At 41.6% G+C, this 24,178-nt stretch overlaps 1 protein-coding gene across 2 annotated transcripts in view; it reads right to left on the reverse strand.

The window, feature by feature from the left end:
* Positions 1-24,178, reverse strand: part of vps8 (VPS8 subunit of CORVET complex) — a 715,536-nt gene that overhangs the window by 435,692 nt on the left and 255,666 nt on the right. For both annotated transcript variants that reach the window (XM_068035875.1, XM_068035876.1), the window contains exons 32-33: positions 9,645-9,743; positions 7,809-7,898 (exon numbers count right to left, since the gene is read on the reverse strand). In XM_068035875.1, the coding sequence (XP_067891976.1) occupies positions 7,809-7,898; positions 9,645-9,743 (189 nt within the window). The remainder of the gene's footprint in view (positions 1-7,808; positions 7,899-9,644; positions 9,744-24,178) is intronic.

A 24,178-nucleotide genomic window follows, 5' to 3' on the forward strand; every position in this document is an offset into this window, starting at 1 on the left:
AGTTAGGAAGCCAGTGAGTATTCATTATTTATCTCCACAGAGTTGCAAATGTTTGTTCTACATAGAAAACTTTGGGGGGAAAAATAATTCCTTCGAATCTCACATCTGATGACAAAAGTATGCATTAGTGGGGCTGACTAATGACAGTCTCAGTACAATGTTGTGGAGGTATAAACAGATGCCATTATCAATTGGTCAAATGTGCAGTGTGAAGCTTAAGTCCAGGCCAAATAAGGTTATACACTGCCTATGGATGCTGCTTCTGAGAACCAGCATGCATCACAGAACGACAGAATGATTACAGCACAGAAAGAGGCAATTCCCTGCAAGAGCAACTCACCTAGTCCCACTCCCCTACCTTTTCCCCATAGCCCTGAATTTTGTTTCACTTCAGATAATTATCCAGTTCTCTTTTGAAGGCCTCAAGTGAATCTACCTCCACCACGCTCTTAGGCAGTGCATTCCAGATTCTAACCACTCACTGCGTAAAAACATTTTTCCTCATGTTGCCATTGCTTCTTTTGTCAATCACCTTAAATTGGAGTCCTTTGGTTCTGGATCCTTCTGCCAATGGAAACACTTTCCCTATATCTACTCTATCTCGACCCTCATGATTTTGAACACCCCTATCAAATCTCCTCTTAGTCTTCTATTCTCCAAGGAGGACAGCCACAGCTTCCCATCCTCATAACCAAAGTTGCTCATCCCTGGAACCATTCTCGTGAATCTTTTCTGCATCCTCTCTAATGCCTTCGCATCCTTCCTACGGTGTGGTGCCCAGACTGGACATAATACTGAGGCCGAACCAGTGTTTTATACATGTTTATCATAACTTCCTTGTTCCTGTACTCTATGCCCTTATTTATAAAGCCCAGGATCCCGGTATGCGTTATTAACTGTTTTCTCAACCTGTTCCATAATCTACAATGATTTGTGCACATATACCATGAAATCCTTCTGCTCCTGCAGCTCCTTTAGAAATGTACCCATTAATTTATATTGTCTTTCCTTTTTCCTACCAAAATGAATCACTTCACACCTTTCTGCATTAAATTTCATATGCCACCTGTCCGCCAATTCCACCACCTGCGTCCTCTTGAAGTTTTATTTCTATCCTTTGGACTCACAACACTTCCGAGTTTTGTGTCATCCGGAATTTTAAAAAAGTGTCCTGTACACCCAATTCTAGGTTATTAGTATATATCAAGAAAAGCAGGGATCCTAACACCAAGCCCTGGGGAAGCCTATCACAGAAACATAGGATTTAGGAACAGGAGTTCTACAACAGCCAACTACATACTTTCCTCCAGTCTTAAAACAACTGTTCACAACTACTCTGTTTCCAGTCATTCACCCAACTTCATATCAATGCTGCTACTGCCCCTTTTATTTCATGGGCTCTACTTTTGCTGACAAGCCTGTTATGTGGCACTTTACCAAATGCCTTTTGGAAGTCCATGTACACCACATCAACCCTCTCTGTTACCTCATCAAAAAACACATGCAAGTTAGTTAAACACAATTTTCCCTGAACAAATCCATGCTGGCTTTCCTTAACTAACTCACATTTGCCCAAATGACGATTGATTTTGTCCGAAATTATCATTTCTAAAAGCTTTATTACCACCAAGGTTAAACTGACTGGCTTGTAGTTGCCGAGCTTGCCCTTGTACCTTTTGAACAAGGATGTAACATTTGCAATTCTCCAGCCCTCTGGCACCACACCTGTATCTGAGGGGGACTGGAAGATTATGGCCGGTGCCTCGGCAATTTCCACCATTACTCCCTTAAGTATCCTTGGATGCATCTCATCCGGTCCTGGTGACTTATCAACTTTAAGTACAGCCGGTCTGTCTAATACCTCGTCTATTAATTTTTAGCCCATCCAGCGTCTCAATTCCCTTCTCTTTCACCATGACTTGAGCAGCATCTTCTTGCTTGGTAAAGACAGATACAAAGCATTCATTCAGTACCTCAGCCATGACCCATGCCTCCATGCATATAAATCCCCTTTTAGGTCCCTAATTAGTCCCACTCCTCCTATTACCAACCTTTTACTATTTATATGTCTATTGATGATTATAGATTTCCCTTTATGTTAGATTAGGAGAGTGCCAAACTTGGTGCACAGTGAAGTTGACTTTGTGGGCAGGAGATCAAGCCTTTCAGGAATGTTCCAGGAACAGACAAAAATGAATTGTCAGGAAAATTCAAGCTCTGTTGAATACTCCAAGTCTTCAACCTGTTTTTACACCTCATGCTGACAAGGAGTAACAGATGTGTAACTGCGCCATTACAGAACAGAGACAGCCAAACAACATCACGCTCAACCTATCCTGGCTGATTCTTCTCAGTGCAGATGGCATGTGTCCACCAGTTGTCTGATTCTAGGTTTGATTGCGATGTTTCAGTGATGTTTGCCTCTCAGATAGGCAGTTGATCAGTCTGCAATGGGTCAATCAGTAAAGAAAACTTTGCCATTTATGATGGCTTTTTTAAAATTGCTGTTCACAGAAAGGGTGATGGAAATCACATTTTCCTGATCACCTAAGGTGGGATGTATATTGTCATATATATCTTTTCAAATAATCTCATTCTGGTAGGAAGTTTAAGATGTGCCACAGGAAGCTATGTTCTCAGTGAAACCAGGATGCATTAATCAAGGCTCCAGAAATATGAAGGGCCACTGTTTTAACTTTATTCTGGTCATTAAACTAACCTCTTCATTTCTGTCCAGAAGACTGAATGATTCGCAAGTTGATCAACTTTGACTGCACCGAGCTGCTTCGCATCCTAGATGATTTTAACCTCCATCTCAATTCATCATGCTCTCTCTCTTCTTAGTTCACTGCCTTCCTATCCTCCCTTAATCTCACCATCCATGTAAGTTACCCAAACCATAATCATGGCAAGGTCAAGCAGGTGGGCCGTCTAACAGGGGCTAGCTGCTCCTTACAGTATCAATCACAGCTAGGGCCATCTCTGATCACTTCCTTGGATCGCTCTCCACCGACATCTGTTTTTCCCCTCCAAACCCTACTTCTGTCTGTACACGCCCCTGGACAAAAACTCTTCCTCAATTCACTTAGATCTGCAACCTAAAATTCCTAATGGTCTAGCCTTTGGCCCTCCATTCACCACAACATTTCTGCAGACAGCACACCTGCACCTCCACCTTCGACACACTAATCCCCATTAAAAACAATACTCTCTCTCACCCTGGACATTCCCCAGGTACGGCACTCATCTCAACTCCCTCAAGTCCAAGGGACACAAATGTGAACGAAAATGGCGAACAACTGGTTTAGTCATTCACCACCAGATCTGACTGGACCACAAAAAACACCATCAGGTTCTACTCTCCTCTGTGAAAACAGATTATTTCAGATCATCCTGGAACGCTAAGATGACCCTCAGTTGTTTTTCTCTACCTGCAAGTTGTCTTCTTAAATGCCTTTCCCCGTTTCCTCCATCAAGAAGCGCCAGGAGCTCAAGGATTTCTTTGTCTCCGAGATTGAGACCATTCGATCAGCTGCCTCTGTCTATTCCCTCCCTTCCACTATCACATCCGGCCAAACTTCCTCTAAAGCATCACGCTGCCTTACCCCGAACTTATTTCCTTCTCTAGTTTCTCTCCTTACTCCCCTCATGCCCTCTCTGAGCTCATCTTGCCCATGAGACACGCCTCCTGCTCTCTTGAACCTAGAACCAATAAACTACTGAACACCCAGCTTCCATTCCTGCCTTCCTTCTTAGCTCACATTGTTAACAGTTTCCTCTCACGTTTAGTCCCTCTCTGCTTTAAATCTGCCATCATCATGCCTCTGTTCAAAAAAAAACCCCTTCATCCCTCAATCCTTGCAAACTACTCTCCCATCCCCAGTCTCCCTTTCCTCGAACTTGTTATTGCCTCCCAAATTTGTGACTGTGACAAAGGTAAGCTTTCCCTCCTCATCCTTCTCACCCTGTCTGCAGCCTTTGGCACAGATGAAGTCACCATCCTCCTCTAACACCTTTCCATTGTCGTCCAGCTGGGTGGAACTGCTTTCAGCTGGTTCAATTTTTATCTAATCGTAGCCAGAGAATCTTCATCGATAGCTTCTCTTCCCACTCCTACACAGTTACCTCTGGTGTCCCCCAGGATCTATCATTGGCCCCCTCCTATTTCTCATCTACATGCTGCCCCTCAGCGACATCATCTGAAAACACATCAGTTTCCACATGTACGCTGATGAAACCCAGCCCCACCTGACCGCCACCTCTCTCAAACCTTCCAGTGCCTTTAAATTGTCAGACTCCTTATCTGACATCCAGTACTGAAACAACAGAAATTTCCTCCAATTAAGTATTGGGAAGACTAGAGCTATTGTCTTCAGTCCCCACCAAAAACTCTGCTCACTCACCACCTATTCCATCCCTCTCACTGGAAACTGTCTGTGACTAAACCACACTGTTCCCAACTTCAGTGTCATATTTGACCCCAAGTTGAGCTTTCGACCACATACCCGCACCGTCATGAAGAATGCCTATTTCCACCTCCGCAGCACTGCCTGACACTGCCCGTGGTCATCTGTTGCTGAAACCCTCATTCAAGCCTTTGTTACCCCCAGACTTGATAATGCTAACACGCTCCCGGCCAGTCTCCCACATTCTACCCTCCATAAGCTTGAGGTCATCCAAAACTCTCGTCTGCATCTAAACATCACACCAAATGCCATTCGCCCATCACCCCTGTGCTCACTGACCTACACTGCCTCCCAATCAGGCAACATCTTGATTTTAAAATTCTCATCCTAGTTTTCAGATCTCTCCATGGCCTCACCCCTCCCTATATCTGTAATCTTCTCCAGCCCTACAACCCTCCAAGATATCTGCACTCGTCTAATTCTGGCCTCTTGAGCATCTCCGATTTTAATCGCTCCACCATTGGTGGCCATGCATTCAGCCATCCAAGCCCTAAGCTCTGGAATTCCCGCCCTAAACCTCTCTGCTTCTCTATCTTGCTTTCCTCCTTTATGATACTCCTTAAAACTTACCTCTTTGACCAAGCTCAGTGTCACATAAGTTTTGTTTTATAATGCCTCTGTGAAGTGCCTTGGGATGTTTTATTATGTTAAAGGCACAATATAAATACAAGTTGCAGTTGTTGTTGTTGCTGTAGCCAAAATGAATAGTAACCAGAGACTATGATTAAAAATAACAAATGTTTCTCACAAAGGCTCTATTCTACAAGTAGCGACCAATTTGAGGAAAATGTTCTTAACACGACACCACCTTTTCCCTCTTTTCCATTATCCTGCATGCTGTTAGACATTTTGAACATGTTAATGGATGAGAAATTGATATGCTGGAGATCATTTTTAAATATCTTTTCCCTATGTAACTCTACAGGACAACATCAGATCCAAACTCAAAATGATGAAATGAGAAGAAATGTGTCAGTGGTCATAATGCATGTAATACAACTTGGTCTTTCTAAAGCATTATATCTAGTATGGTTTGGCTATTTTTCTTCAACAAAACATATTTTAAAAAGATTGGTTATTTCTGCCTCACATGCACTGCCAGAAAACAGAGTGGACTATTAGAAAACACAAAGAAAGAGAGAGATTTAGAACCACAAACGGCAATCTCATATCAGCAACAGCTACACCAGCCATATTAAAACAATATGGTGTTCAATTACTATTTTGGTAGTTCGACTCCTTTCAATGTTCATTTTAGGAGAAGCAATGGCCATTAGAAGAAAAGTACTGAACATCTGCTATTAACCTCAGATGACCTGCTTGAAGTGCAGAATATCTCATTCTTTGATTAATCACCACAAGCAAATCAAGAGGGAAAACTAACAGAAGTCACTAACAAAAGGCCATTTTGCACATCGAAGTCCGTACCTCTGACATATTAACTCTCCCATCACAGCATCTGATTGTACAATGCCAAACACTGCCCCAGAGAAAGTCAGAGTCATGCCTTCTCCCACACCTTTCTTAATCTAGCAGCAAAACCAGATAAGAAAGTAGCAATCGGAAGATCAAACTGATAAAAATAGGAAGTTAAACATGTACAAAGGACCAGTAATCCAATATCTTTCCTTATGCTTTCAACCTCAGCACATAATTGAATCATTTCATAACAGTGTAGAAACTGGGGAACAGATGGTGTTTATTAATATAGCTGTGGAATGTTTGGCTATCAAATGGAATAAACAGTTGCATGAATTTGCAGATATTCTACTATTTCCAGAAGCAAATAAAGTTCAAGCAATTATTTTCCTGACATTTAGATAGCAGGCTCTTCAGTTGCATTTAGAAGATAAATAAATGAATATATTACAGAAAAATAGAAATTAAATTAGAGGAATTCATGCTTTTCTTTTAATAAAGTCCTTCATTTGTATAAATAGGAGTCATTGTGCACCTAAAAAGCCCATTTAGCCAACCAAGGCATTTTCTTCCACAAACTTTGTAGAATCCAGTGGGTCATGGCTCATGTCATTTCATTTCCTGAAGAAAGGTCATGCAAAATTTCTCTCTCTGCCCCAAAGGTAAACAGAGCAAACTCCGAGAATCTATCTAATATATCTTCAGCATGGCAGCTCTATGGAACTAGAAGCTCAGGAACCATCATGTTCATGGCCACTGGTTGGTTCACTGCTACTGATTAAGAAATGCCCCTTTATCTAATTACAGAGGATTCCAGGATGTTTGCAACCCTCAATTACTTTGTTTTCCTGTGAAAGCTGAAAGTGCCACTCTATCTGTGCTATTCCTTATAATCCTTAAACGTTATTGCTAAACAACAATTCATCCACCTTTTTTGTTGAAGTGTTCATTGGCACAGCATTAACTGTGAATTTATTCCACACACACACAACTCTGAGGGGAAAAATATTTCCTTCATATCTCAAATCTCACTTGAAGCTCATTAATACTACACTTGCACCCTCTAGTTTTGCTCAGTGCAGACTAAGTAACTTGCTTATAACGATGTTCTTCACTCCTTTCAGAATTTTAAAGGCTTGCATTCACTTGTTTCTTGCAGGAAAACAAATATTGGCAAAAGTGTCACAAATAGAGACTGTACAAACCAGTATGATAATGCTCTTCAAAACATGATAAAGCAAGTCCCGATAGTTGTTAAAAAGCTTGATCACTGGAACTGAATTTTTAGGTCACAACAGGTGAGTGCTTTATAAAAATGTCTGTTTCTAGACTGCTTCGAACCTGCAATTCTAAAGTACAAGACATGGTAGAATGCATAACAAGAGGAGGGAAGCGGTGCAGAATTCATGATGAGAAGGAGTGGAGCTGAATGCAAGGCAGGGATGGTGGGGGTATTGTACAGGAAGAGGAGATAATAGTGGATGGCAGGGGAGGGGGGAAAAGGGAGAAAGGGGAGAAAAGGAAGAAAGAGGGTAAAAGGAAGAAAGGGGATAAAGGGGAAGATGGAAAAGCAGGAGGTGGAAGTTAGTAACTGGGAGCAGTGCTTTGGTCAGGGAAGATGAAGTATACAGGTTCCTAAAATTAACTATAATGAGTAACTTTTATTGCAAGAACTCTTTTTTCCCTAAGGCAATTTGACTTGAAACTCCCGAGAAATTCATGAATCAGTTTTGTGCCTTGATTTCTCCTTCAGACATTTAAATTTGTCAGCTTTCTAAGAGAGCTGTGTCAGATTTTTTGAAGCTTTTGTTAATTTCTAGACTGGCATTCGTGATTCTCCCAGGTTCTGACTAAAGAAGCCAAATTTATGAAAGGACACCTTATACAGAAAAACAGAACAATCGCTTTCGAACATTAGATTACCTCTAACTGGTCCACGATCAATCGGAGCTCTTTAGAGAAATGCACTGCTAACAGTTCAGCTGCTTTCGAAGGATTGATAGACACCAAGTCCTGAAATTTAATAAAAAGTGTATTTGGAAAAACAAATTCAATTGCTAATCTCTTTAGCATATGCTTGATAGAACATGGTATCTTAGCAAAGTGGCAGCAGCATGTGATAATATGACAATGGAACAAATACTGTGGGCTGGATTTTATAGAGGCCTCAACGTCGGGTTCCTTTGCTGAGGAGGGCATGAAGAGCGCCCCGGATGAGGCCCGTCATGGATCTCAATGCCAGCAGGGCTCGTCCCGATATTTCCCATCACTTCCTGAAGTGCCACCGCGATCTTCATCCTGGCAACCGGCACTGCTGCGCCTTTGGATCCCCATCCGGGGAAATGAGGCACAATACTGGTGGGGAGGTGCGAGGAGGTAAGTTTATCAGTGCAGTGGGGGGGGGGGGGGGGGGGCGGGGAGGAGGTAACAGGGTCAAATGAATGCCATGGGTGTAGGGGATGGTTGGAAAGGTTACAGTTTGGTGGGGGGGGGGGGGGGGGGGGGGGTGGCGGAGAGAGTTCAGATTGTGAAGTTGTGTTTTATTTTTTTAAATTTATTTTATTTTATTTAGAGATCCAGCACTGAAATGTTTTGGGGGAAAAGGGCAAATAACTAATTTAATTAATATTGGGGGGTGGGAGAGGGGCAAAATAAATGTATTTATTTTCTTTCATTCATTATTTATTTAAATATTAAAATTTACCAGTAGGGTTAACAGCCCTTTGAGCACAGGCAGCTGATGCCATTGCCGGGGACGGACAGCCCGCCCCCTCCACGTGATTTGGCGTGCAGCCCATAATGGCAGGCAGCCCATACTGGCGGGCCACCATTGCAGCCCTGTGTTTGTAGTATTACCATTGTATTAGCTGGAGGCAAAATACTTTGCCAATGACAAGATGGCTCTTTCTATACCGCGTCAAGTAACAAACAGGTGCTAATTCAGTCTCAGAAACAAAGAAAATGTCATGATAGAATTGACCACTAATTTGGACAACCTAAAACACACAAACCTCACTATTATTGTAGGTTCCTGAATTCCAAATATGGTTCTGAGCATCAATAAGGTAGTACAATATCAAGTTGATTTGGCTCATGCTAGAGCATGTGCCGCCATAAATTAAAGTTAGATATGCACAGTTCCACTAATAAACACAGTGCTACAACGGAAATAAAGCATAATGCAATTCCATGCATTCATTCAAATAAAATTCTACATCTAACATTCTTTTCATTTTTTTTTGCTTCATGAATTGGATCCACATGATGGATAAGTAGTAGTTCACTGCAGCATCAGGCCAAGCTATGGCCCATGCAGCTACTCTTTTCATCATCAACATATAGCCAAAAATGTTTCTGGTAATGGAAGCAGAAGCACTGCTTATTTTTTTACAAGAAATAATCCTCCTATGTAACCTCACTGAAGTACAGGGACCTTGTAGCATTGCTAGTTCATACTAACATTTCTGTTGCAAAACAAGCCACTATGGATGTTCTATAGCTTTACAGCAGTTACTTCACTAATGGTTTCATACTGATGTAAAACCGGTGAAAGATGGTGGTAACGGTACCAAATTCAGCAGAATGTAAAATTTATTTATGGCAGCCAAAAATAGCTTGGTGCGCCATGTATACTGGTCAGCAAAATGTACACTGGGTGTTTTTGTTTAGTTCGCAAAAGTTGTGCAATCTCTGTTGGTTTGTTGCTTTTTTCTCTACATCAGCTCATTCAAATCATTTAAAATCGTTTGAGAAGACTACCTTGAAGTGTTCCATGGTTTTATTCCACACAGACTCCTTCTCTTCAGTGCTGTAGCCAGGTATGGACAACATATTGTGGACATAATTGAAAATTTCCTCCTAATAGTGAGAAGAAGGAAGTTACCAACAGGAAGAGAAATGTTAATATAGGGGTGTTTACAATACAAAGATAAGGAAAACATATGATCACTACAACTTCCTAAACAGCAGCATATGACTGGAACTTGTATTTTCCAGAAAGGTCATTATGTAGTGCCTGCGGTATACTTCTCAAGCCAGTTCAATAAAGTTCTTTTCATCAAAGATGCTCAAAAATCCTGCACTGTATCTTGTGCCATCCCAAAGTATATGCCAAAAGATTTGCAACGACAATATGTCCAGTCATCGATGCAAGCACACAATGTAGATTATTCCCTGACTCTGAAAGTGTTTATTAAAAAAAAATGCTTTATCTGTATCCCAAAAATAAATTACATGACAATGATTTGTGACTGGCCTGATAACCTCATCTGACTATGAATGAGTCTATGAAGCTGAACTTGGCACATGAGTTAAATCCATATTACCTGCAGGTGTAGAGTTTACACTTTGGATTCAATTGCCAATTCCTGAATCCATTTTGAGAAGTGTTTTTCCTCACCACCCTACCCCGCAACCCGAAGATTTCTGTTCAAACTCATTTGCATATTACCAAATGCAAAATCTGCCATAAACCAGTGCAAGCAGGCAGCTTATTAATTTTTTTAAAAATATGCTTTAAAAAAATTTTCATATAATTAAAATGGTAACTTGGTGATATTTTATTAAAACAGAGGAAAATGGGTTTATCTCAAAAAAAAATAAGCATTTCAATCCCAATTTTAAATTAGTGAAATTCATTTTTTAAAAATATGAGACTCTATTTATATTGTCATCAGTTATTAGTAAGTTTCTTAGTAAGTTAAAACAGAAACAAAGTAATTGAAAAGCTTTTAAAATGCCCCATTTAGTATCCCTGCACCCAAAAGAATCAGCTGAATTTTTAAAGCCTCCCTGAAGGCCTGCAAACAAGAGGCAATTAGTGGAAACTCCCATTGATGATTAATTCACCATGAGGTTGTGCCCGTTTTTATGGGCAGGGTCCGTTTCCAGCATGATGTTTTTAAAACCTACGCCAAAGATGGAAACGACTTATGCTGAATGCAAATTGAGCTTAAAATTTTACAATCTTTTGCACTGATTACACTAATTTTGGATGAACTATGCCAGAAAAAACCAGCGCAATGTTTTGAGTGCATGAAATCGATGCAGAGGAACCAGCTGGAGAAATTATATTTCCTGCACACCAAGTCAACTAAAAACAATGGAAGCACACTAGCACTATTCAAACGAATTTGCTCTGAAAAGAGCAGTTGTTTCCTTGAAAAAGGAGTTCTTAGAAGAACCGTTCACACATCATTTGTTGGAATGGCTTCATTCATCTAAGGCAAGTATGGGAGCTCAGTTGCCAGGGTAACTAATTTAGTTAACAGCCCAACTGCCCAATACCTAGGCACAGAAACCGCAACTGTAGGGAGGCTCAGAGATCATGGTAGAGCTTCATCTGAATAAATCTCTACAGAGTCCTACCTGGCACCAGGTTGGATTGACTACCTGGCCAGTGGGTGGGAGTGTGCATATGGTGGCAGGAGGCTGCAGCCAGGGAGCTGTGTGAATGGTCCCTCAACAATCAGAGGTGGGTCAATTGAGTGGCATGGGGGGATGGGGTGGAGGTACTGTTAATGTCAAGGAGTTGGATAGCCTAGCACAAGCAAGGCCAAAAGTTTCTTTTGAGGCATGGAGGTACACTCCTGCCCCACAAGAAATAACAAAATAAAACTTCTCAACTTACCTCCGGGTCTCTGCTGCCCCAGGATTGCGCTCCGAACAGTTTTCTCTGAAAGGGAAGCCAACTACACTCCCTCACTCAGATATCAGGTTCAAGTTGCAGAGTGGGTCCTAATAACATCATTAGACACCATCTACATATTTTTACCACTTACTGCAGGTACCCTGTTCAGAAGAGCAGGTTAATATCGGGATACAGCGGGAACAGAGCAAGTAAGTGCCTAGTCTTATTTTAACTGTACCAACCGCCACCACCTACCCCGCACCCCCCACATCCCCAAGCCTGGTTTCCACCAGGTAGGAGCAGTTAAAATCACTGTCTAAGTCTTTGCCTCCAGCCTAGCTAGAACAAGGCGACAGTCAGAAGAAATCTGGAACAGAAGTCAGATGCAGAGACTAAGAACTCTTTTAAGTTCAGTGCTGACCAGTTTCAGAGAAATTACTAGTCAGAAAATTATATCTAATGAGCTATGTTTATTAGTTTTTATGTCATATGGAGAGTTAGAAAAGTCACTTCACGTATTATGCGTACAGTAAATCAGCTTGCTGGTTTACAATGGTAAAACTCATGAACTCTGTTCATCAGCCTGCCTTCAAAAGATAGGGAAACACGTATGGGTGCATGTGCAAGATTACAGTACTCAGTTCAAACAAGTGAAGTCATTATTCCTATTGTATCATTAAATATTGGACAATAAAAAGTAGATCCCTTATCGTAAGTGTTCACTCCCAAGAGAGACTAGTGACACTGAACCCAAGTTAATATCGAGTGCAGGTTAAACATTTGTAACAATGCCAAAGTCACACGACTTAAGCACCAGGGTAGAGCATGTCAAAAAATAATGTATTTTATGAGCTCAATTAAATATTGATATCACATATACAATATAACATTTGTTTGTTTGTAAAGTATCGTATTTGGGGAGAGAAGAGAAAGATGGGAGGAATTAAAACAGAAGTGTTTCTTGTCACTAAAAGTCAATAATCCAGAATTAATTTTTTGGAAGCCAGTCAACAAATGCATTTCTAAGCCTGAGAAATGGTTTCTCATTTTTAACTATTTTATTGTGTAAATATGTTGCACCTGCCAGATGCACCAAATTAGGACTTAAACATTTAGGATGGTCTCAAATGAGTAGATAATAGAAAGATATTCTATACTAATGTTAATTTTAAATGATGGCTGGTGTTGGGCTTCAACTCCATTTTCCTGCCCGCTCCCCATATCCCTTGATTCCGAAAGATCAAAAATCTGTCTATCTCAGTCCTGAATATATTCAACGATGGTGCATCCACAACCCTCTGGACTACAGAATTCCAAAGATCCACAGTCCTTGAGGAAGAAATTTCTCATCTCAGTCCGAAATGATAGGCCCCAATCCTGAAATGGTGCCCCCTTGTTCTAGAATCCCCAGCCGGAGAAACAACGTCTCAGTATCTCCCCTGTCAAGCCCCTTCAGAATCTTTAAGTTTCAATGAGATCACCACTTAATCTTCTAAACTCAAAGAATATAGATCCAACTTACTCAGCCTCTCATCATAGGACACCTTTCTCATCCCAGGAACCAATCTAGTGACCCTTCGCTGTACTGCCTCCAAGGCAAGTTTATTCTTCCTTAAATATGGAGACCAAAATTGCACAGAGTATTCCAAGTGTGATCTCACCAAAGCCCCATATAATTGTAGCAACATTTCTTTTTTCTTGCACTCCAAACCCCTTGCAATAAAGGTCAACATGCAATTTGCCTTCTTAATTGTTTGCATGCTAATTTTTTGTGTTTCTTGTACAAGCACACACAAGTCTCTCTGAAGATCAACATTTAAAAGTTTCACGCCTTTCGAAATATTCTTTTTTATTCTTACAACCAAAATGAATAACCTCACACTTCTTACCCCATCTGCCACCTTGTTGCCCATTCACTTAACCTGTCTAGATCTCTTTGTAGCCTCTATATCTCCTCCTCACAGCTTGCATTCCCACCTAGCTTTGTATCGTTGGTAAACTTAGATACACTCTCTTCATACAATGGCTCAACAATAAAGTACCTAGGTTCCCTAGACCTGGAATGTAGGTATAAAGAGTCAACATGGTTTACTCAGGGCTGCCTTTGTGCAAAGGACTTAACATGGTCACCATCCTTGAGCAAACTAGACCCAGTCAGAAGACTACAACAATGAAAATAGGTGCGCACCCACTGGATTGGTACAAGACCTCCAGAGCGTGTAACCGGACCAGTTTGACAAGGTAGGGAATTTCCATGGGGACGCAGTCCTACACCTTAAAGAAGGTGCAATACTGTCAATCAACCTGACGCAAAATGCAACGTGCACATTTGAGAAAAGTTGAGAATGGAACTGGATGGAATGGAAACAAGGCATCATTTGATGACTGCAACATCACACGGATTGGTGCAGTTCCATCACTACTGCAATCATGATGGACGATCCAAGGAGGCTAAACAAAGCCTTAAAGAGATGTCCTCATAAGATACCAATGCTAGAAGAGTTAAACCCAATGTTCTGTGGAGCAAAACACGTTTCCAAATTAGACGCAAAAAATGGATACTGGTCCATACACTTCTCAAGAGAGTCGCAAGAGCTAATTATAATCAGAACTCCCTTTAGTAGGTACTGTTTCCTCCGTTTACCATTTAGGCTGTTGGTCAGCCTGGATATTTTTCAACAGGGCCAAATATTGGAACAAGTCCCAGGCTGTGTGTGTGTTGCAGATGACAGCGCCATAGTAGGACGAACGGAAGAAGAGCATGGCAGAATCTGCACTTATCAATGGAGACCGCTAGATGTGAAGGCTTGGTTTTCAACAGCAAAAAGTGCTCCATTGTGACAGATCCCATAAATTTTTTCAGTGCCATTTCCTCAGGCTCAGGTATCCACACAGATTCTCAGAAAATCGAAGACATCAAGTCAATGCCGACACCACTGGAGAAGCTTCAAATCCTGCCTGTTGACTGACTACCTTTGCATACTCTGACTACAATTAGAAAATCCTTTGGAGGAAATCATCCACATCACTGTCTCCAAGAACCTCACCGAATCGATCATCTATCTCTTCAAAGTAAAAGCTTCAGGACCACCAAATTCAGCTAGAAGCCAGGCAAATCACCAAACTCCACAGACGGTATACCTTTTTTTCCTATGGACTCTAACTTGACCAACCTACCTTTCCCCACTCTAAGTTATTTGTGTGTGTATGAACCTCTGGTCTGTGTGTGCGTGTGAAAGATGGTGTGCAGTTTATTATTTTAATTAGTTCAGTTTAGGTACAATAAAGTTAACCTCTTTCTTTGTTAAACTCATGAAAAACTGTCCGACTGATTACTTATTTGCCATGATCATAGCAAGAACCAAACACCTACTGACTGGCCAGTACATCCACTTTAAGAAAGAAGTAAACCTGTTGTGATCAAACAAGGAGAGGGAAAAGTGGGGAGCCCTTCGACCCCTCCTCATCTGACCTAACAGTGCCCAACGTTGACCTGGCACTTCTTGCGATTGAACACAAGGCTCTCACTACAAAAAGTCAGCATGAGCAAATGCAGGTTTCGGTCATGCTCTACCTTGATCTGCTGCCCATCACCGCAATATCATCAGCTATACTGATACAGGCCAGGAAATCATTCGTTATCCTGTCCATGTGTTGTTGGAAAATGTCCTGGCTGACGCACAGACCAAACGGTAACCTTCTAAAACAGTATTTCCCGAATGGCATTCAAAAAGTTGTGAGCAGCTGGGACTTCTTGGTTAAGTGGACGGACCAGTAGCCCTGTTTCGTGTCGATCTTTGAAAAATACTTAGCACCAATAAATTCAGGATTCAGCTTCTCCAAGTTGCGATTTTATGCAGGCTAAATTCAGTTGTCACAGGTCTAAGCAAATCCTGAGATTGCTGTTTTTCATCAGCATGCAGGTAACAGAGCTGCACTAATTGGAATGCTGGTGCATTTGGCAGATGACTCCATTGCACTCCATCGCACCCAGCTTCACTTTAAACTTCTCTTGAATGTACATGTTGTACTTCCTTGGTGTGTCGATTGTAGGAACTGCATCCTCCCTCATGTACAAAATGGCATCAGACTTAAAATCGACAATTGCATCAAACCTGCTTGGGTAAAGCAGTTTCAGGTCTCTAACCAATTCAACTCTGTGTTGCAACCTTCCGTACCTTTCTGTACGATGCTGACCATATATTATGACGATTTATAAACCTTGACATACTGGAAGTCCTGCGACAGCTGGTCCAGTTGTGTCTACAATATTAAATATTTGTGCTAGCCATTTGGAGCTCCATAACTGCACTGCAAGGTTATCATTCCAATGAACTTGATTGCAGAACCATTGTAGGCAGTCAGCCTAGCTGTGGTGAGTTGCACCACAGATTCCTATTTCTTTAAGTACGTGTCCTTCTGTATACGGATGGACAGAATATTTGCGCTTGCTCCAGTGTCGATTTTCACTCTGAGTTCATGCTTGCCACTCTTCTGTGGACATATAATTCCGATTATGGTGAACATCTTAGACTGCGCAATAGCAGTGACATGCTGATCCAAACTAACTAGATGAAATGTTTGCTTGCTGTTCACGCGAGTGCATTCTTCATTCACATCCTCTCGGCAATCTGTCTCTCTGCTAAGCTGAAGTACCTGCTTAGGCTTTTGTTGTGTCTTGGCATACCTTTAGTTGTGCTTGCCATCCTGTCCTGCAGATGTTCTGTCTGCCTGTGATCTGCCACTATTCCTGTGTGCGGTATCTGAGCTCAGCCTTCTGCACTGCCTTGCCCAATGTCCTTGCATGCCACAAGCTTTGCACTGGTCCGGTTAAGCCAGACAACTGGAAATTGGGTGAGTCAGGCCACATTTGCCACAAGGCCTATTTGACTTCTGAGTCTTGGTTACCATACCAATGTCGTAACTATCTCCAACGCTTGTAATTGTTGGTGCCCAGCCATGATGGCTTCAAATTTCCTTCCATCATTAAGTAGTGCATCTATGGTGTGCCCTTTCTTCTTTTCAAGCAGGTCTTTTTGAAAGACATCTATTGAGGTTGATGCAATTTCGAGCTCTATAACCCGTACCGACAATTCGATACTGCGACATCATAATATGGAGCTTTGTCTCAGTACCTTGCAACAAACTGGTCAATGGACTCATCTTTGACTTTGCCAGTGGTCATAAGCTCAAGCCAATGTATGTGGAAATTTATCTGCCACCTTGAGTTGCTGCTTCAGGAATGCCCATAGCTTGCTAGGGTCCTTCTGATCCTCAGCTGACAATCCTGATGTATTTGTCCATTGCAAACCCTCGTTGCCCAGTGCAATCTTAATCTTGATAGCTTGTCTCTCTGGTTTACTCACTTCCTAACCCAGGAAAAACAGTTCCACTCGCTGTCGAAGCAGTTCAAATTCAGACCCTGCGTCTAACGCCTTACAATCTATAACTGGATATCTGAAAGCCATTGTCTTTATGATCCTGCTTTTTTATAAATACGGACTTATTACAGGTTTTTTTTTCCACAGGCACACTTCTTGTTGTTCCCTTTGTAAGACATTTTCTTTTTTTTGCAGCCCTGCCTCTTAAGAGTGAAAGACTACAGTTTTTGTTGTTTACACAGCTTGGTTCTTTTTAAACTAAGAGATCAGCTCTTTGTTTTTTTAAAATTATTTCATGGGATGTGGGCATCGCAGGCCAGGCCAGCATTTATTGCCCATCTCTAATTGCCCTTGAACTGAGTGGCTTGCTCGGCCATTTCAAGGGCATGTAAGAGTCAACCACATTGCTGTGGATCTGGAGTCACATGTAGGCCAAACCAGGTAAGGACAGCAGATTTCCTTCCCTAAAGGACATTAATGAACCAGATGGGTTTTTACAACAATCGACAATGGTTTCATGGCCATCATTAGACTAGCTTTAAATTCCATCATTAGACTAACTTTAAATTCCAGATTTATTAATTGAATTCAAATTTCACCTTCTGCTGTGGTGGGATTCGAACCCATGTCCCCAGAGCAATACCTGGGTCTCTGGGTTACTAGTCCAGTGACAATACCAGTATGCCACTGCCTCTCCTTTACACAGACGTTTGATTTTTTTTAAAACTCAGAGCTTTTTTTTTTAAAAAAAAGAGCTGCAGCCTGCAGTACTGCAAGCTGCCACAACCAGCCTTTTACCGTGTGCTGGACCTCCAGTGGCACTGTTGAGTTCTTACCACTCTTTTCAGTTTAAGCCCTGTCCAGAAAGCAAAAAAGAAAAGTAAAACAGTAATGGCTCTAGATACTGCTTTTCATATTTTTTGACCAACTGCCAGATTAGGTGAAAGCTCTGATCTCTTTTTTTTATTTGTTCGAGGGGTGTGGCAATCGCTGGCGAGGCCAGCATTTATTACCCATCCCTGATTGCCCTCGAGAAGGTGGTAGTGAGCTGCTTTCTTGAACTGGTGCAGTCCTTGGGGTGTAAGTACACCAACAGTGCCATTAGGAAGGGAGTTCCAGGATTTTGATCCAACGACAGTGAAGGAACGGTGATATAGCTCCAGGTCAGGATGATGTGTGGCTTGGAGGGGAACTTGCATGTGATGGTGTTCCCATGCATCTGCTGCCCTTGTCCTTCTAGTTGGTAGAGGTCGCAGATTTGAAAGGTGCTGTCGAAGGAGCCTTTGTGAGTTGCTGCAGTGCATCTTGGAGATGGTACACACTGCTGCCACTGTGCATCGGTGATGGAGGGAGTGAATATTGAAGGTGGTTGATGGGGTGCCAATCAAGCGGGCTGCTTTGGCCTGAATGGTGTTGAGCTTCTTGAGTGTTGTTGGAACTGCACTCATCCAGGCAAGTGGAGAGTATTCCATCACACTCCTGACTTGTGCCTAGTAGATGATGGACAGGCATTGGGGAGTCAGGAGCTGAGTTACCCGCCGCAGAATTCCCAGCCTCTGACCTGCTCTTGTAGTGACAGCATTTATGTGGCTGGTCCAGTTCAGTTTCTGGTCAATGGTGACCTCCCCCCCCGCAGGATGTTGATAGCAGGGGATTTAGCGATGGTCATGCCACTGAACGTCAAAGGGATGTCAAAGGATCTCCTGGCAGATTGCCTGTTGTAGTCTGACTTTCAACAACTCTTGGGGTCCTGTCTGTAGCCTAGCTCACTGCAGCGTTGTGGGGTCTCCTGCTGACTGCTCTCCTGCCGGATCTTCAGCCACTCCAGGTAGGCAGCCTGCTGTTCTTTGTTCTCATTTGGGGTGTTCTTAAGAAAAAATAATCAAACCGTGCCACAATGTAATATTTGGCGGTCTTCAGAAAAAATATATCCCAAATGTTGTCACCCTGAAATACTACTTTTCCTTTTGGTATGTGAACCATTGTAAGATTCACAGAACCACAAGTAACATCCAAAGAAAATGTGGGTTTTATTATAACTTAACTGGAACACATATATATACACACACACACAAACAGTTACTGCACGAGCACACCGATATACACCTCACTCTGTTGGGCTCCACCCACAACTAACTGGTCATGTGTGATGCGGCATCACTTACAGCTGTTAAGGTGGTCCACACTTAAAGTGACTCCTCTTAAGGTTATCCCACAACACATACTTTGAGCTCTGTGGCAGATCGTTCTAGAGGGTTGGCCCACGACCATTCAGGAGATCCCTACGGATCTGAGAATGCATCAGTCATATCAGGATAAAATCGGTACATCCAATGGAGTACTATTCAAAGGACGCCAAGTACTCATTCCGGCAACACTTCAGTCTGACATACTTGGACAGCTCCACCAAAGACGCATGAGAATAGGGAGGATGAGACGATTTACTCGCAAGACAGTATTCTGGCCCAGCACCAGCAAGGACATTGACCAGATGGTGAGATCTTGTGAAGCATGACAGGAACACCAAGCTAGTCAACATAACGAGCCTCTCCAAATGCATGACAGACTGTCATCACCATGGAAGAAGATAGCAACAGATTTGTGCTCTGTGAGCATAGAAGACTATCTGCTGGTGACTGACTATCAAATTTCCTGTTGTGCAAAAGTTTTGCCACACAGCGTACAGCAGCGGCCAACAGTTAGTGCCATTTTTAGTTTTTTTGGTGCCCTGGTAGAAGTGGTATCCAACAACAGACCACTCATGGGAAAACCGTTTCAGCACGTGTGAACGACTGTTCATCAACTATGTCACATCATCACCCCGATACTCGTTCGAATAGGATGGCTGAATATATAGTCAAAACAGATGATCAAAAAGTGTTTGGAAACCAAACAAGATATCCAGGTTGCATTGGTGCATCTTCGTGCAATGCCATTAGACTCCAATTGCCATCACCTGCTGAGATTCTGTTCGGCCAATCGGTGAGAACTACACTACCAAGTTATCATCTCATCAAGTCGTTCTTGATCACAGACCGGTTACGACAGAAACAAGATAAGGTGAAAGAGGCACATGATGGGCATGCGGTGCAAAATTACCACCACTATACGTTAACCAGAAGGTCCTACACCCGCAAGAACAGACGTGGATTTCAGCAGAGGTGTCCAATGTGTGCAAAGAACCATGTTCATATGAGGTGACAACACCAAATGGTGCGGTACTATGAAGGAATCGATCTCACCTCAGGGGACTCTCTGCTAGCCTCGCACAAGGCGACCAATCAGCATCGCCTATGCGTACCAGTGTGCATTTAGCAGACGAACGGACAACAAGCAACCATGACAACTGAGGACAATCCTCCCAAACACAATCTTCAGGAGGAGAGTAAGGACGGTTCGAGAACACACCCACATGTTGTTGTCACAAGGTCTGGTCGAGTCTGCCAATGACGAATATGGTTTCAAATGTAGACAACACCTTGAAGTGGAGTATTCCAAATATTGTTTTTACAGTTGAATGTTTTATTTAAATAGTGTTATAGTTGTCAAATTTCTTGTATCGCATAAGGTTGCTTACTCATATACAGCCTGGTCAGGAACGCATTCGTGACCAACTTCCACAAGGGGTCATGATTGAGTTTCGACTTGACCGCAAGGTTCTCAACCTTAACAGGCTGAGAGCCAAGACTGAAGTGACTCTCCAGCACATTCACGGCTTACAATATGCCAACGATTGTGCAGTTGTGGCCCACACTGCAAGTGACATTCAGACCACCCTCAACCTCTTCAACTCCACATACAAAAGGGTTGGTCTCTCACTCAACACCAGCAAGACCGAAATCTTCCACCAGCCCTTCATTAGACAAGCACCTACATCTCCAGCTATTGTTATTGATGGGGAGACATTAGAAGTCTTTGAACACTTTCCATATCTCAGCAGCTATCTTTCTCAAAAGGTCACTATCAATTGAGAAAGAGATAATACAACGAACACCACTTGTCAGATCCCACCATTGCCACCATATTGCATTATCTCTTTCTAGATTAATACAAACGAAGCTGAAGGGCAGGCCCAGAGGCTGAAAACAGAGCTTTAATGGAGACTTGTTGCTTTAGCTTCCACATGCTAACTGACTGTACAAGACAGAACTGAACATGATATTGCCTCACTTCCTGTGATGACATAAATATTAGCATAAATATATGTTTAAATGATTATATTCATCATGTTGACAAATACACCATCATAACAGCCCCAGCACTGATTGTTTCAGCTCTCTACTCATCACAGCCTGCCAACTTGAAAATGCCTCATTTCTCCCTATTCTCTGCTTCCTGTTTGTTAACGAATCCTCTATCCATGTTAATATATCACCCTCAACTCCAGGAGTCCTTATCTTGTGTATTAACCTTTTGTGTGGCACCTTATCTAATGCCTTTTTGAAATCCAGGTATACCACATCTATTGGTTCTCTTTTATCTAGACTACTAGTTACATGCCCAAAAAACACTAATAAATTTGTCAAATAAGATGTCCCTTTCGTAAAACCATGTTGACTTGTTCTAATCATACTGCACTTTTCTAAGTGCATTGTTAAGACTTCCTTAATAATAGATTCCAACACTTTCCCGATGACTGATGTCAGGCTATCTGGCCTGTAATTCCTTGTTTTCTCTCCTTTCTTCAATAGCAATGTTACATTTACTAACTCCCAATCTGTTGAGACCATTCCAGAATCCAAGGAATTTTGGAAAATCATAGCCGGCGTACCCACTATATCTGCAGCTATCTCTTTTAGAACCTTATGATGTGGGCATCAGCTCCTGGGGATTTGTTGAATTTTAGTCCCTTGAGTTTCTCCAATACCTTTTCTCTTCTGATAATTAATTACCTTAAGTTTCTCACTCTTATTCACCCCTAGGTTACCCTCTATTTCTGGTATGTAACCTGTGTCTTCTGCAATGAAGACAGACACAAAATATTTGTTCAATGTCTCTGCCATTTCCTCATTCCCCATGATAATTTTTCCTGTCTCTGCTTCTAAAGGACCAATGTTTACTTTAGCTATTCTCTTCGTTTTTATATGCTTGTAAAAGCTCTTACAATCCGTTTTTATATTCCTGGCTAGTTTACTCTCATTCTATATTTTGCCTTATCAATTTTTTGGTGGCCCTTTGCTAAAACACTCCCAATCGTCAGACTTACTATTCTTTGCAACATTATAAGCTCTTCTTTTAATCTAATACTATCCTTAACCTCCTTAGTAAACCACGAATGGATCTTTCTCGCTGAGTTATTGTTTTTCAATGGAATGCATTTTTATTGAACATTTTGAACTGTTTCTTTAAATGTTTCCCACTATTTGTTTACCGCCATATATTTTAGTCTATTTACCCAATAAACCTTAGCCAGCTCTCCCCTCATACTTACGTTAATTGGCTTTTTTTAAATTGAAGATTCTTGTTTGTGATAGGAGTATGTCGTTTTCAAACTTTAAGTGGAATTCAATTGTATTATGATCAATTTTTGCCAGTGGATCTTTTGCTATATTACTAATAAGCCCTGCCTCATTGCGCAATGCTCGATCTAAAATAGCTTTATCCCGAGTTGGTTCCACAACATTTTGCTCCAGGAAACTGTCACAAAAGCATTCCACAAACTCATCTTCCAGACCACCTTTGCCAATTTGATTGGTCCAGACTATAAGATTAAAGTTCCCCACAATTATTACATTTCCTTTGCTACAAACTCCAATAATTTCTTGTTTTATGCTCTAACGGTATAACTACTGATAAACTACTCCCACCAGCAGTATATGACTGTAAGGCAAAAAGAATACAAAGAATAGAGTCCATGGATAAATAGAGAGGTTAAAACTGCACTGAAACATAAGAGAGAGGCATGCGATAATACTGGGACAAAGGAAATCACAAAGAATATACTAAGTGTGGCAATCAAGGTAGAGAGAGATTAGAAAGGACTATGAAAAATCTTATCAAATAAATAAAAGGAAATTATGAGTGTTTTCATGAACATATGCAAAGTAAAATAATAGATAAACAAGGGTTAGAACTACCCAGTCATGGAGTGGAGAATTTAGTTGTGGAGGATGAAGGCATGGCAGAGATGTTATTAAATAACTATTTTGCATCAGTTTTAATATATAATGTGGAAAGTTCAATATGTGTGTATGAGGCAGATATGGTAGAGATAACTTTAGAAAAGGAATTGGTTCTGAAAAGTGAGCAGAAGCCAAAGGGCCTTGATTGTAGGCAGCCTGAGCTGTTGAGGGAAGTTACACAGGAAACAGCACAGGCTTTGATATAATGTTCCAATCTTACTTGTCTGTAAATTGTGCTGGTGTACTGGAAGTCAGCCAATGCAACAAGCTATGTCATATGGCTAGGGATATAAAGTTGGTTGATGGACTAGAAACAGAATTGAGGTTAATGGGCGTTACTTGGTTTAGAAAAGTATATGGCAAGAGTTGGTGCTAAATCCACTTTTGTTCTTCATATATTTAGATGATTTGGGCTTTAGCAAAGAGAGCACAAAATCAAAACCCGTTGACGCAAAAATAAGAGGCTTGGCAAAGAAAGGACTGAAAAAAACTGTAGGGGGAAGTAGACAGATTAGTGGAATGCACGGATAGGTGGTAGCTGCAATTTAATTTAGAGAAGTATCATGGAATACATTTTTTGGGAGGAGAAACAAGAAATGGGCGTCTACATTCAATGGAAGAGTGTGGATGAGCTGAGACACCTAGTGACTCAAAAGACATATCCCGTGCAAATAAAATGATTAAAAAGCCCAATTATCATATTGGGTTTCATAAATGGGGACATAGAGCACAAAAACAATTATAAATCTGTGATGGCAAGGCCATATTTTGAGTAGTGTGTAAAGTTTCAGGCAATGGATTATGGAAACACTGGACAGAATAGTCACCCTGATGATGTCAGGGAGGGAAACCAATAATTAGAAAAACAGACTTGAGATACTGGATTTATTTCCACTGGACCAGAAAAGGCCTAGAGGAGACAATAGGTGGTTTAAAATTATGAAGGGCTGGGGACTCAGCAACAAAAAATCATCAACTTAAAAATGTCACAGAAAATAAAGAGAGAGAGAGGTTAGCAGAGAGCAGGAGGTAGGATTATGTTGGACTGTTTGAGCAAAACACCTTACACAGACATGAGGTGCCAAATTGTCACCTTCCATGCTATATTTTTCCTATGGTCACTGAGTTTGGTCAAACAGTTGTCTCTAAGATAACTAGCAC

The sequence above is a fragment of the Heterodontus francisci genome, chromosome 7 (genome assembly GCF_036365525.1).
Source record: "Heterodontus francisci isolate sHetFra1 chromosome 7, sHetFra1.hap1, whole genome shotgun sequence".
Lineage (NCBI taxonomy): Eukaryota > Metazoa > Chordata > Chondrichthyes > Heterodontiformes > Heterodontidae > Heterodontus > Heterodontus francisci.